The sequence below is a fragment of the Lepidothrix coronata genome, unplaced genomic scaffold (genome assembly GCF_001604755.1).
Source record: "Lepidothrix coronata isolate B3197 unplaced genomic scaffold, Lepidothrix_coronata-1.0 Scaffold15, whole genome shotgun sequence".
Taxonomy (NCBI): Eukaryota; Metazoa; Chordata; class Aves; order Passeriformes; family Pipridae; genus Lepidothrix; species Lepidothrix coronata.
The window spans coordinates 3240344-3254157 of NW_016690195.1; the positions used below are offsets into that span (position 1 = coordinate 3240344).

Genomic DNA, 13814 nt, shown 5'->3' on the forward strand with positions numbered 1-13814 from the left:
AATTAAGCATGAAAGCTGCATCTGGCAGTGAGAGGACTATGGCGTTGCACTACCTCGGGAACTTTTCCCATGGTTTGATACAAGTCAGGACAACTGTTGTAGCCGAGTAAGATCGTATCCAGAGTTGTCTTTCTCTAGATTGCATCACCTATTTATTAGCTCCCATATCTGAATACATAATGTTGATTGCATGGGGCAGAGTTTCTGGAGACAAGTAAAAAAGGTTGCAAAGGACACTTAAAGGTTTTGAAGGATCCTATTGAACTTTTCCTATTTTCCCTAGGAACAGGCAAACTCCTACAAAGTTCTTGGTGTGTGCAATACCTGAAATTAAAGAAAAAGTGCAGTGAGTTTTTTACTTTTCCCACATTGGAACAATCTTATACTTGGAAATATATGAAGGTCAGGGAGTAGAAGACTTTTTGTTACCAACGTTTGTTGCTTCTGACTTTACTTCAAGAAATAACAAATTCCTTATTATGCTTTGCTTATAAAAGAATGGATGTCGCAAAAACAAGCAAAGAAGAAATGTACAAGAAACTAATATTAAGAACATAGTCATCTATCAAAATTAGGGGTTGGAACTACATGATTTTTAAAGTCCTCTCCAATCCAAACCATTCTATGATTCTATGAAATGTAGAAGCCATTTTTTTTTTTTGCATAAGACCTCATTTGAAATCAAAAGGAAAAAGAAACGTTGCTGAATTGTGGCAGAGAAGCAGTTAAAATCTATAACTGTTTTCATTGGGACGTCTAGTTTGCCAAAGTTGTTATTCCCAAAGCGTATCATACTTGCCAGTTCTTTATCGGATTTGACAGAGGATGATCTAAAAAAAAGTAGGCAGGAACAGCAATGTCACCCTAAAAAGTCATTAACTGCTTGTGTTGTTTACAGTGTGTAGCTGTGAGAACAGCCAATTCTACATTTGCTAAATCCTGTGATATCTCTTTATTTCAACAAATTCATCTCTGTGTTTGCAAAAACCTGTGTATTTCTTTATTTCAACAAATTCTAGAATGAAAATTACAAAATCACAGTCCATTACAAAATGTATAGTAATAAATGTTAATAGTATCATTATTTGTATTTTCAATATTACTAATCAAAGTTTAATTTTATTTTCTTGACATAGACACAAATACTTCACATTTACTTGCATAATAGTAAGCAGCAACAGAAAAATACTGTGCTTAAAATTATTTCTAATCACAGTAAAATAAATAAAATATTATCATAGACTTTTTTTTAAAAAAAGGCAGATCCAGGCAATACAATATTCTAATCATAATACATTTATTATAGCTTATTTATGCTTTACTTTTTTATAAAATCTTCACTCTGACAAGGACTGCAGTTCTTACAGTACAGCAAAGATCCTGTATGGTATTTTATCTGTGCTGAGCAGACACATGCAGAAAAGAGTGTTTTGGGGAGTCTAAGAAAAATTTGCTGAGCAAAGTTCCAAGGGACTAATGGGTGCACTTCCAAGCATTCCCTGCCAGATTTAAATCAGGAGAATGATCCATCTGTTGTTTACAAGTTCAGCTGGCCATATCTTTTAAGGTCATTGTGTTGACACCTGTGCCAGCTGGATCCCACACCTATTTTTTTCGCATCTGAGTCCTGTACATAGATATCAAGAATGTGTGATGAGAAGATGCTGCCTCTTTGTTTTAGTTTAAAATTAAAACCAAAACCAACCAACCAAACCTCAAAACACAATCAAACAAAAAGAAAATTATTTATATGGAATTTTCCTATTTCTTGCTGTGTTTCCCCATCAAGGACTTTCAGTTTCAAACTGCACAGAGATGAATAAATAGTTCATGAGTGAAGTGCATAAGTCTCTGGACAGGTGATGGAGATAACACGATGCATTTCATTTGCTGCTGGTCTTCTTTAGGTAGAGCAGGTTAGTACAATAGCAATTTATCTGAAGATGAAATTGAAGTGGAGAGTCACATGGCAAATATAAAAAAACCCTTCATTTGAAGGATTGTGGTAATCTGGATAAATTGTCAGGGAAGGTGCACACCTAAGGAAATGAGAAAGGGAGCAAGGGAGAAGAGGATTGTGTAAAAATGGCTGCACCACAAGTGTCTTACACAATTCTATCTGAAGTCACTTGATGGATTTTGAAACATTTTGCTTTGTTATCCTCGATACATTTGTAACAAGAATAAGTTACTGGCCTCATTTGGAGCGGTAGAGTCTCTGTGTTTACATTATAAATGTTCAACTCCTATTCTATGAATGTAGCTCTTCTACCTGGAGAAGAGTGGTCCAGGCTCTGCTACACAGTTTGTTTGCTTCTGAAAATTTCTTTTGATGTGAGCCACACAAGTTACACTGGCTGAAGGACTGCTTTGTACAATGAGAACCTTCATAATTTATGGGGTGGAATTCTCTGCTGGTTTTGCAGGCATTAAGTATTATGATTTTTTTTCTCCTCTCACCACAACTTCCCAGAAATTTAAAGATGAGCAAGTATAAGATGTGAGGGAATTTTCCTTGAAAAGTAGTGGAAAACACTGACCTTTTGCTTAAACTCATTCTGGAAATATTTAGCCTCAGGAGATATATTTTTGGGCAATTGTGATCATATAAAAACAGGATGCTAAGATTAAATCCCTTATGTAACTTTTATTGCAGCTTCAACTACCATGAAGGCTATAATTATGAGTGTAGTTCTTGTTGATTGTGAAAAGGTCCCTGAGCAACGGGCTTCTTTATGTATTCAGCGAAATGAAATAATTACAGAGCTAACATCAACTATTTTTCTGTGGAGCCTCTTCAATTGTTCCATATTCTTTTGAAATAATGAAGACACTGAAAATTACAGTTAAGAAATCTACTTTTTATCATTAGGATTCAAAATTAGTTTTTGAATGTTAATTGTATATATCTCTCTATATATATTACTTTAACAATCTTACTCTTATATCTACACAACATTTTATTAACCATATTGGTTCATTTTGAAGAACATCCTTAGACAATTTTTGTTCAAAGGAAGTTTTCATCCAGCTTGTATACACAGACATGAGCAGTCCTAGATGGATGTTGGGAAGATGATTTTTTGGTTTGCTTGCTTTGCTTTAATCGTATAATAAAATTTAATGTTTATTTGATGAGTAGATTTTTATGAATTCCTGTCATTTACTAAGAATGAGTATAACAGAGCTAGGAAAAGGCAGAACTACAATGCTAGAAGTTATTAAAGAAAAATCAAGTCCTGTATTTCTAAAGTTTGGCACTGAAAATTGTTTGTAACATTTCACAGTGTTTGATGCTATGTCTGTATGTCAGCAGCTCATTTTAAGAGGGTAATTATAGCATTTCCTTCATTTCATTATGCAGACAGTCCACAAAGAACAATTCCTTGAATTTAACCCTGACTCCTGCAGAACATGCTCAGAGCACCAGAGAAATATTCTAAGGAGACAAATAATTTTGCATTTAGATCTGCATTTAGACTTTCTTCAGTAACTAATGAAATGGGTCATTAACTAAAGAAACAAAGTTATTGATTAGTTACTTATTTAATCTTTTTTTCCGTTCATAGAAGATGATTGTGGGGATCAGGGGCTTTACCATCATATTATGAAAGATTACACATTAATACATTTGTATAGGGACTAAATGAATGCTTCATGGTAAGTTTAGTCTCAATCTTCCTTACTTTTTAGTGTTTAATTTTGCATCCTAACCTTCCTCTTAATGTAACACGTATGGGAATTTTCCTGCATGTACATTTAAACATATACATGAGCAGAATAACCTTGATGGTGTTAAGGTGTCTTAAAAAACAACCATGGTCATTGGTATTTTGGTTTTGTACATCTATTCTTTGAACTGTTAACCAGGTGTAACAGGTCATTGCTCTGAACTAATTTGATTATATAGTATCATACTGTCAAGCCTGTGCATAGAAGATATGAAACCAAATTAGACAGTTAATTATGATTGTTACTTCTGCAATCCACTGGAATTCTGTTTGCAGGTTTTCTGTTCCTCTTTAAAGAGGTATTTCCTTCAAAGAAGATGGTTTGACAAAAATGACATGTAACCAAACTCAAAACAGGTGTTTTTACATATACCAAATTGCTGTCTTCATCATGACTACTAAAGGGGAGATCAGTAATTAATGATCCAATTACTAGTTTACAAAGGCTTTTATTGCAGTGTCAAGGTGATGAAAAACCCTCTTGCACTGTTTTTTTTGCTGCCACTACAGCTTACTGAATCAGCAGATGCACAGCATGTTTTTAGACCATTTATGGCATGTGTGCTGCCAGGGACAGATGATACTTTGGATTTACTGCTGTGATTAAACTCTTGCTTCTTAAATCAAATCGTTATCATTTTAACAGTGAAATGAACGTACGTTGTGTTTCCTGCAGTTTAGATTTGAGAAGGTAGCAGGTTAAAAATTACACTTGTTTAGACAATCAGAAAGTTATTGGTATTCCACATGTGAAATGTTAGATCAGGTTAGATATTGTTTTGACTATTTTACAAGATTGTTTCACTTGAAAATTTAATTTTTTTAGAATTTATTATTATCGTCGTTGTTGAACTATTCAATTAGAAAAACAGATACATTTTTTATGTATTGGTTATTTCATACTGAAAAATCACAAGATTAGTACTTGTTAATATCACTTTTTGGTAGCAAGATGTCAGTGATCCTGAGTGGAATTAGTGGAGAGAAAAGAAAAAGATGTGATCAATTGAACAGCTGGCCGATCCTCAGTCATAATGTGTGGATGGCTGTTGGGCTGATGATGGAAATTGGTTCTAGATAATGGTGTGTCTCTGACAGGAGACATCTCTATGTTAGTAATGTCTCCTTTCATTAGGATTAGGTCTACATGACTTTGGCAATAAAATATAGAAAACTATTATGAATAAATATGTTTCTTTAAAACTAAGCTAAGAAGATTTTCTTTCCTGACATGTTCACTATTTCAGCTTTTCTTATGATTGATTGTTCTCTTGATGAAATTAAGACAGCTCTATCATGAGTACAACTGACATGTTGAGTTTATGTCCTCGTTTGTGAATTTGACATCATGCCTCATGAAGAATCCCTTCCTTTGCTGTATTTCATGGTTTCCCATTGTCTTCACTTTGCAAATTTGAGGCTTACTTAGTAATTAACATACTCTAATTCAAAGTAGCTTAAGGTTATTTTCTGTAATAATTAGTGTTGACATCAAAACAGTAAAGCTTGAAAGTAAATAAGTACACAATATAAGTTTTTTTTTCAGGCGTTTTTTGTTGATTTATTTTTTCTGTTGCTAATAAATATTAGAAGGAACTATGCATGTAGAAAGCATTACTATAGACTCCCTGTCAGCAAATGTTAATTTCTAAAAGGAGTTTAAATGCACCTGGTTAAACACTGCCCCTCAAAGGCAGAGGGCTCATATGTCTGTCCAAATAGAAATATGTTCACATTCAGAATTCAGTATGTGCCCATTAAATCCTTTGGCCCTGAGACTTCCAGTTGCCAGCCTTGTTGGAGATACTCTGATAGTCATTTTGGCAAAGTCACAACTTCAGGATGTAAAAAAAGTATATATCTGTGCAAAAGCTGAGTACAGAGTAAGCCAGCACAAAGTGAACTGCATAATCAAATATGTCTACTAATGCTAAATAGAGTTTCCCTGAAGCTACTTATTTAACCAAGCCTATTTGGGTGAGTATATATAAAATGGTAATGAAAAGTCTGATGGTAATAGGTACCATGAGCACACAAGACCCAAACCTGTTTCCTAAACTGTGAGCTATTTCTCACAAATTTCCATAGTGCTCCAGTTACGAGCCATGTTCACTTCCAGGAGGCTATAAGGCTCGTTTCCAACTGATTTGTCAGGTTTTACTGTTACCTTGCTGTTGGCAGCAAGACAGTTGAATTTGCCTGGACTATTTTCAAAGTTTGCGAAAGGAATTAATTTTGCATGTGCAGATTGGTTCCCAGTTGTGCAACAGCTCCAAGACATCATAGAACCCCTGGATCTTCTGTGCTTCCTTAGCAGTGGTTTTCCAAGGTGACTCATTTTTCTGAGTCAGTGATTGTGGAAATGTAGGGTTTTTTCTCACCTTCCAGACGCCAATTAATTCCTGTATTCATTAGATCCAAGAACTCATTAACTTTCGGTAGATTAATCTATGAAAAGAGGTGTGTTCATTGAGCACTGCCCCTACCTGTCCTGTCTGGTTTTAATTGACAAGAATATCATCTCAGCGTTACATAAAACAGAGCTGTTGAAACAAGGGCCAGATATGGGATTCTTTAATAAGATTAACAGGTTTTATTCTCCCCTGCATTACTAGTAGTGCTTGTCTCTTTAATGGGTCCCTCGTTCAGATGTAGACAATCTGGTATTGCTGATGTTGTTTCCAAGCCTGAGATGGTAAAGAACTTGCACGAGGCTGTTGGTTGCAACCCTAAGGTGAAGGGATGCATGGTTATTACAGATAAGCAGGGAAGATATGTGAGGTCAGCCCACGAGCATATATATCGTCTTTGCAGATGTGAATAGGGAAGAAAAAGAAAAGGCATATTGTAAAAATAATAATAAAAGAGTAGTAAATTGCTTTTGATTACTTAATACTGGGCATGATCCAGAAATACTGTCTTATCTAAGCTTTCCAGTATTGTTTACTTTTCTATTCTCCTGAAAAAATTTCCTTTTTCAGGCATAGGCTCAAAAGTTCCTGCTGAAAGAAGGAAGTAAAAAAGTGAAAATGATTTTGCCTCTTCCTAAGGCAAAATCTTCAAGACAGTCACACAAGAGAGAAATCGATAGGATATCACGCTTAGTTTGTTCCAGATTTTCCTAATCTTACTAGAAATAGAGTAGCAGGGAATAAATGACAAACGTACAAATCTGAAAAACTTGAATAAGATAACAACTAGGATGCCAGTATAAAATTTCTGGCTGTTTCCCATAAATTCTTACCAGTACCAGTTCATTTTCTTGGTGGTTGAGTGTGAGTTTTTGTGCTGGATCACATGTTAGAGGCTGTGTTGTGACATACAGGGTCACACTGAAGGTATCATATGAGAGACATGGTTGTAAGTGTATAAAGGTCATTTATTTTGTGTGCTATGCAGTGACTGGAAGCATCCCTTCCAGTGGGAGTCTGGTGAGTGTTGACTTCCATTAAGAAATTACTCCAATAGCTTTCTACAGGAAATGGACAATTTATCATACAAATGTATTTGCCATATTGATATGCTTTCTTTCAATTTATTCCAAGGAAAGACATTTATCAAAATATATTTGACTAACAGACTGAGCCTAATTTTGTTTTAGAAAATGTAATTTTGAAGAAAGTCTTTCCTGCAATTTAAATCCTTCCAGCAAAACATACTTCAAAAAATACTTCCAGTAAATATTCTTCTATTAATAGTGATCCTAAGTCTCAGACCCAGAAAGAGAACCAGAAAGAATTAGACAAGCTGCAACCCTTTCCCCCTTTACATTAAATTAGCCTTTCTGTTAAGAATAATGTGTTTTCTCTTAAGCAGTACCTGCAGTAGTTGAAAGCAAGGTTATATATTTTTTGAAGGTAAACCAGGATCTTCAATTTTAGTAACGTTTTCCCCTAAACAATATCACTTACAAAAAAAAAAAATTCAAGATATTTTAAAATTCTTATTGAATAACCCATGTGGACCAGAGATGTTCCTTTGGTAGCAATATCTCTGTTCAATGCCAGCATGCTCCCAATGTCATCATTCTTTCCACATGGGTATGCATTGTTTTGTGCTCCTGCCTCCCCCAGTCTATTCTCTCACGTGCCTTGTGGGATGCAGCACTCTCCTATTCACAATATTCTTCCAAGTCTGTAAATTGTCTTTTATTTCTTTCTTTCTTGGCCATTAGAAATCCAAGTGTTTATGGATGCTCACCATTAACAAGGGCAGTTATGCAAGATCACAAAAAATTGCTCTTAGACCCTTTATCATGTGTAGAGGTCCTATAAATCTGCAGATTCATATATGAGAGCTGGAATTCCACCTGATTAAATATAAACACCCACAAACTCAGGATCTACACCCAAGCAAATAATGTTGACGTATTTTACAGTCATTGAATGCGCTTCTTGAATACACTTCTTGAATTCATGTCAGGCCTAAAGTGGATATATAAAGTAGGCCTGATGAATGGAGACAAGAGTAACTGGTTTAGATATAGAAATCTAAAACTACCTGAGGTGATTGTGGGTGTCTCTACTTTTCAGGTGAGGGACACTTTCCTACTTATTACAACAATCTGCTAGTATTCTAAGCTCCACATCAGAAGTCTCTGCTGAACTGTGCACAGTGATTTTCTTAGTTCTTATGGCTGTCAAGATCCTGTATAGAAGCATGATTGCACTACTTCATCTTTGACTTCTCTTAAACACTGCAGCACTGAATCTCACAAGCAGGTCATAGTCTGCTTTCTTGGAGATCTGACAAAAGACCTCCCAGATCTTTTGCATTTAATTACCTGGTTGCCCTGAGACTTCCCTGCCCCTTGTAGTAAGGCTATGCAGGCCTTTAGGTACAGCTCCTAGCATAGTTGCTACTGATTTACATAGTCGGGGCTAAGTACAAACATCAGAGAATGCTCTACAGTTTCCTTATCACTAGTGAAGATTGATACATTTTCCTCCTAATTGCTGCATTCCTCTGTATTGCACATATTAAAAGTCAAGACTGTATTTCGTATCCTTTACATAAAGAACAGCTTCTCTTTTTTTTTTTTGGTAGGACCAGATCCTTTGGATATTTTCTTAGGCTGTTACATGTTGAAAGTTGACAAATTCAGAGGAATAATTATTTCCCAACAAGAAATGTTGAAACACATGATAGGAATTTTCAAAGCCTGCTATAAGACCTGCAAGGAGATGCTTCTTTTTGTTATCAGTGCTTAAACTGCATTAGTGACTGTGTTGAAAAATATTTCTGTACTTTACATGCACCAGACAGCTTTGCATTTGTTCCTGCACCAAAAGCTAGCATGTCCCTGAAGTGTCCAGAGCTGACAAAGCAATTGTTTAAGCTCTCACATAATCACCTCCAGGCAATTCTGGCTGTGTAGCTCCTCTTTGGAGCCACCCACTGTGTGGCAGTCTAGATGGATAGTACTGCAAGCACAAAAAGTAACCTGCTTAAATGAAAGTTCTTCAATACCTGTAATCCACTTTTTACTTCTCTCCAGAGCCCTTCTGGTACAGGGCTGCACTGGGAGCCTTTCAGTTAAGAGAAGGATGAAGAGACAGGAATGTGCTCAGCTCACTCTAGTCTTATGCTGAAAATTAGCTTTGAGGGGAAATGTATTAACTCATTTGCAAGGTTAAATTGTTTGTAGTTTTGAGTAATGACATGTGTGTACCATCATTGGCTCAACTAGCCAGTATGTAGTATGTGTTCAGTATACAATATGCAGTCAAGTAAGACTTCTCAGGTTGAAGAATTTAAAGTTATATGACCTGGTTTTTTTGGCAGTGAGATTTGAACTTGAGAAAAGGTTTTTGGTTTATTTGGTTCAAAGCAAGATGATGTTTTCAGTTTACTAAGGTTAGTTAGAAAGGGCTTGGGTCATTCTTGTATCCTATGTGAAGATTTTGAGCACCCTAGAGCATCAAAAAGACTCTGTATATGTAGAATAGCCAATTAAATTGAGTGGTTTCTGTCTAAACTATTTGGAAAATGGGTTTGAACTTGATCATGAACTTAGACAACACTCAAAGAGTAGACACATACCATGTAGATTACATGCAGATTCCTTAATGTCTTATGAAAGATGCTCAATTACCATATTTCTGTGTGGGAAAGCCATTCCAAGAAGGAAAAAAAAAACAAACCCAAAATATTAAAATATAGGGGAAACAGAAATTAACTGAAATTCTTTTAAAATATACACTGACATTTCAAGTTCCCGTTGCTATAGGAAGGTCCCATTGCTGTGGGTTCCTGGATATAGAAGAAAATATTTTCCTCTGCCTGTTTGGTTTTGTCTAAAGAAAATAAGTAAAACAAACCAAACATCAGTAAGCTTACAAAGGTTTCAGCTTAACACCATTTATACAGAACAGCTAGGCCACTGATGTGATTTTTCTCCCAACCTGATTTGTTCATGCAAACTTTCCACATACAAATAGAGCTCATTGACATTAATAAGAGCAGATCTCACACATGTCCTTTCTTATATCCAGCTGCACTCCTGGACTCATGAAACATCTGAATGCTCTTATAATGACATTGTCTCAGGTTGTATCTTGCTTAGTAATATATTAGTTCCTTTTTCATGAAAGATGGCTTTGATATTATAACTTATATAGTTTATCAGGGAGGCGCTTCATAACCTAAATGCACATATTCTTAATAAAAAGGCATCTTCTATTGTGGAAGAGAAATATCTAAGAGAGCAGCAAGTGCATTCTCTGGTACTCACAATTAAAACTACTGCGTCTTTGTTACAGAAAGATTATGGTTTAACAATTTTTCTGGTAGGCAAACAAGAAGAAGAACAGGATTTCAAAAATCACTTACCTAGACAAGATTTTAATATTTAACAGACTTGTACTGAAAAATTTATGTCCAGGGATTTTATCAAGCCATTCATTGTAACTCAAAAGGTGTGGTTATACTAAGCCATACGTACCTCTCATAGAAATGTATTAAGCTGCAGGGCTTCCAGACAGCCATCCTTTATTAACTTTTGTACTATTTAGGCTTGTCATTTAGATCACTTAATGCAGTGTTAAGGGCAAAATCTGTAAGATCTACAAGGGCTTTGTAATTTCTAGGACAATTTTTTGGAAACATATGAACTACATATTGTAATAGAGAAAATAATACAGATAAAACCAAAAGTCTTTGGATAGAGTTGTTACTTATTTTCATTTAATTTTCATTTTATAGTTACCAAATAATTAGAATTTACTCACACTAAATGAGACACAATTAAATAAAAACAAAGTCAGCTTTCTGCATATTGATTGAAAAAGAGAAAGGAAAATGTTAGAGCAGGAAGTGGGAGGTTCAACTTTGCGAGTGTTCCTCTGTGCGGGTTTAGGTTAGGGCTTATCATTTGATGAAATGTTTTTGCAAAATAACTGAATTTTTAAAAATATAAGTAATCTCTATATGTTAATGCCTTGGGTATGCTGGGCTAAATGTGTCTAATCTTTAACACATATAGTATGTGGATGGACCATACATTAATACTCGTGTGACAGGACTCTTGGCATAAGCAGAGATCAGTTACATCAGAAGATGAGCCTGGGACTAATGTTTAAAGGCCCCAGGTAATATGTAAAATAGGGAATACATAGACCGGAACTCTTGCTATCATCTGGTTATCTCTAAATGTATATTTATGAGGAAGAGCTAGATCTTCATAAACTCACTGATGATTTCACTCAGTACCCCTGAAGCAATGTCTGGAGGCAGAGGTAAGACTGGAAATTCCACGGAAGAAGTACATTTAGCAAAATGTTATTAGCTTTCAGAAGAATATTTCTTTCCCCTTTAGCAGGATAGCCATGCTTTTATCTATAATACAGTCAAGATGTTAACATGCATGGCAAAGAAGTTTTGCTATGAATTTCCCATTTTTAAATTCCTTTAAAATTCCTTTCAAGAATCAAGAAGCATAGTTAATAGATTTACAGCAGACCTAAGTATTACGTAGAAAATATAAATGAATTAGGGCTTCAAAATAATTTTATGAGGGCACTTTAACAGTGTTTTTATGAAAGAAAAGGCTATTTTATACACTAGAATATTTCTGCAACGCACGAGAGACAAAGTATTCAGAGTGTCTTTTTGAAAATAAAGCCTTTGTATTCTGAATATTTCCTTTTTAAAATGAAAATGAGACTTGATTTTTTCTTTTCATATAGCATATGCAAGTCTATATATTAGGAGAAAACAAGTGAAAAAAGAGTATTTTTTTTTATGGTACATATATCCCTCCGAGGGACTATATTTTACTTTTCTAAAGACTTGTTAGTTACATTTCACCACCTCACTGGTGTAGTTCCAAAGGAATAGGTCGAGTAATGTCAACGTGGGATCTGAAGTAATGGAAATAAAAAAATATTGTTTGTGGTCTGTACTAAAAGAGCAGAACTACTTTGCTCTAGTGTTGTTTTCGTTATGAAATTTGATAGAAAACTAAACATTTGTTTCCTGCATACAGTATTATAAAAATATTTTGTAGCATATAGTAAAAAAATATTTTTCACGTAACATGTAGGAACAATGGTGAGGAAAAAAAGAGAAGTTTAATTATGCAAAATGTGTGGGCATAATTTACAGTTGCAAGTATCTACATGAAAGAGAATGTTTTATTAAAATACGAGTCATTCCCCAATTCTACGGACAGCAGCATTAATTTAGGCCTTTTATTTAAAACTGTTTTTCAAACCTTTCTTTCTACTATGTATCTACCGTGTAGGTTAAATTCTGATTCTATAAAATATTTATTTATTTTGTCAAAACCCTACACGTTCCCAATCCTAGAATTCTTCCTGATATTTAACCAGCAGACAAAGCAAAATTAATATGCTTTTTATTCTAAATATATTTTCTAGATTTGTTTTCATTTAACCTTCCTTGAAACGTCATCTACTGTACAGCGAATGCAGAGTGCCATTGCTTTAAGTATTTTAATGAAGTGATTAGAATAAATACTAACTTGTGTTAGAAAAGTAAAGAAATATGTTCCTTAAGACAGAATGGTTCCTTTAGATTATAATGAAAATTCATTCCACATTCAAATGCTTTCCCTTATGAATATCCCCTTAGAAATACAATACAATTTGCCTTTTCATTTAATTTACTGTAAGTAACTTTGTAGGGATAGTTAAAAACTCTGAATCGATGATGCTTTACACTGCACATAATTTGGGCACACACAGACACACACAAACTTGTCTCCTTCCTCAATGTTCTTCATATTCCATGTACTCTGTTGTTGGAGCCTTAACTTTTTCTTGGAAGCCCTTTGCAAGTCCAGCTGGAAGAGGTTATGAATCAGATAGGATTATCAGAAATCTTTACAGTTTTACTGTGTCTTTGTCTGTCCTTTCTTTCACCTTTCCTTTACTGCACTATCTTGTCTGTCTGATTCTCACAGGAGACATGGATTACAACTGGTTGGACCATACGTCTTGGCATAGCAGTGAGGCCTCCCCAATGTCTTTGGTGAGACATGTGGAGCCTTACCATTTAGTTTCCTTTATCATTTCACATTTCCTTAGTTTTATTTACACCTTTGCATGTTTTCTTTTTTGTATCCTTTTTTTATCCCACACCTATAGGGGACAGTCAAAAGGGAAAAAGAAAAACTAGTGAGCAGGCAGTTTTGTCGGATTCTAACACCTTATCCGAGAGGCAAAAGAAAATGGTGTGCTTTGGTGGCCACTCTTTGGAAGAGGACTTGGAATGGTCTGAGCCTCAGATAAAAGACTCTGGGGTAGATACGTGTAGTAGCACAACTCTAAACGAGGAACATAGCCATAGTGAGAAGGTACTGAGATTTTGGAGCCTGCATTTTAACCTGCTCATTTGGTCTTTGTTTGCTCTCTGTCACTCATTAAAATAGTGCATAAAATAAAAGATAGGGTGTTTCTGGAGATATTATAGCATTTCTTAAGGTGCAGAAAAGAAAAACAAATGAAAAGTCTTTGCATGCTTGCAGCTTTTACTGTTTGGCAGCCTAAGAAAAAAAATTGAGAGGCATAAAGGAATGTTGTTCTTATCGTTGCAAAATAGCATATCATGGTATTACCTTAA

General features: G+C 35.0%; 1 protein-coding gene across 42 annotated transcripts in view; it reads left to right on the plus strand.

The window, feature by feature from the left end:
* Positions 1-13814, plus strand: part of RIMS2 (regulating synaptic membrane exocytosis 2) — a 448944-nt gene that overhangs the window by 216797 nt on the left and 218333 nt on the right. For 37 of the 42 annotated variants that reach the window (XM_017806448.1, XM_017806450.1, XM_017806455.1 and 34 more), the window contains one exon: positions 13156-13223. In XM_017806448.1, the coding sequence (XP_017661937.1) occupies positions 13156-13223 (68 nt within the window). Of the gene's footprint in view, positions 1-13155; positions 13224-13339; positions 13549-13814 lie in introns of all 42 variants that reach the window. The other 5 variants (XM_017806486.1, XM_017806491.1, XM_017806488.1 and 2 more) reach the window with 1 other exon arrangement.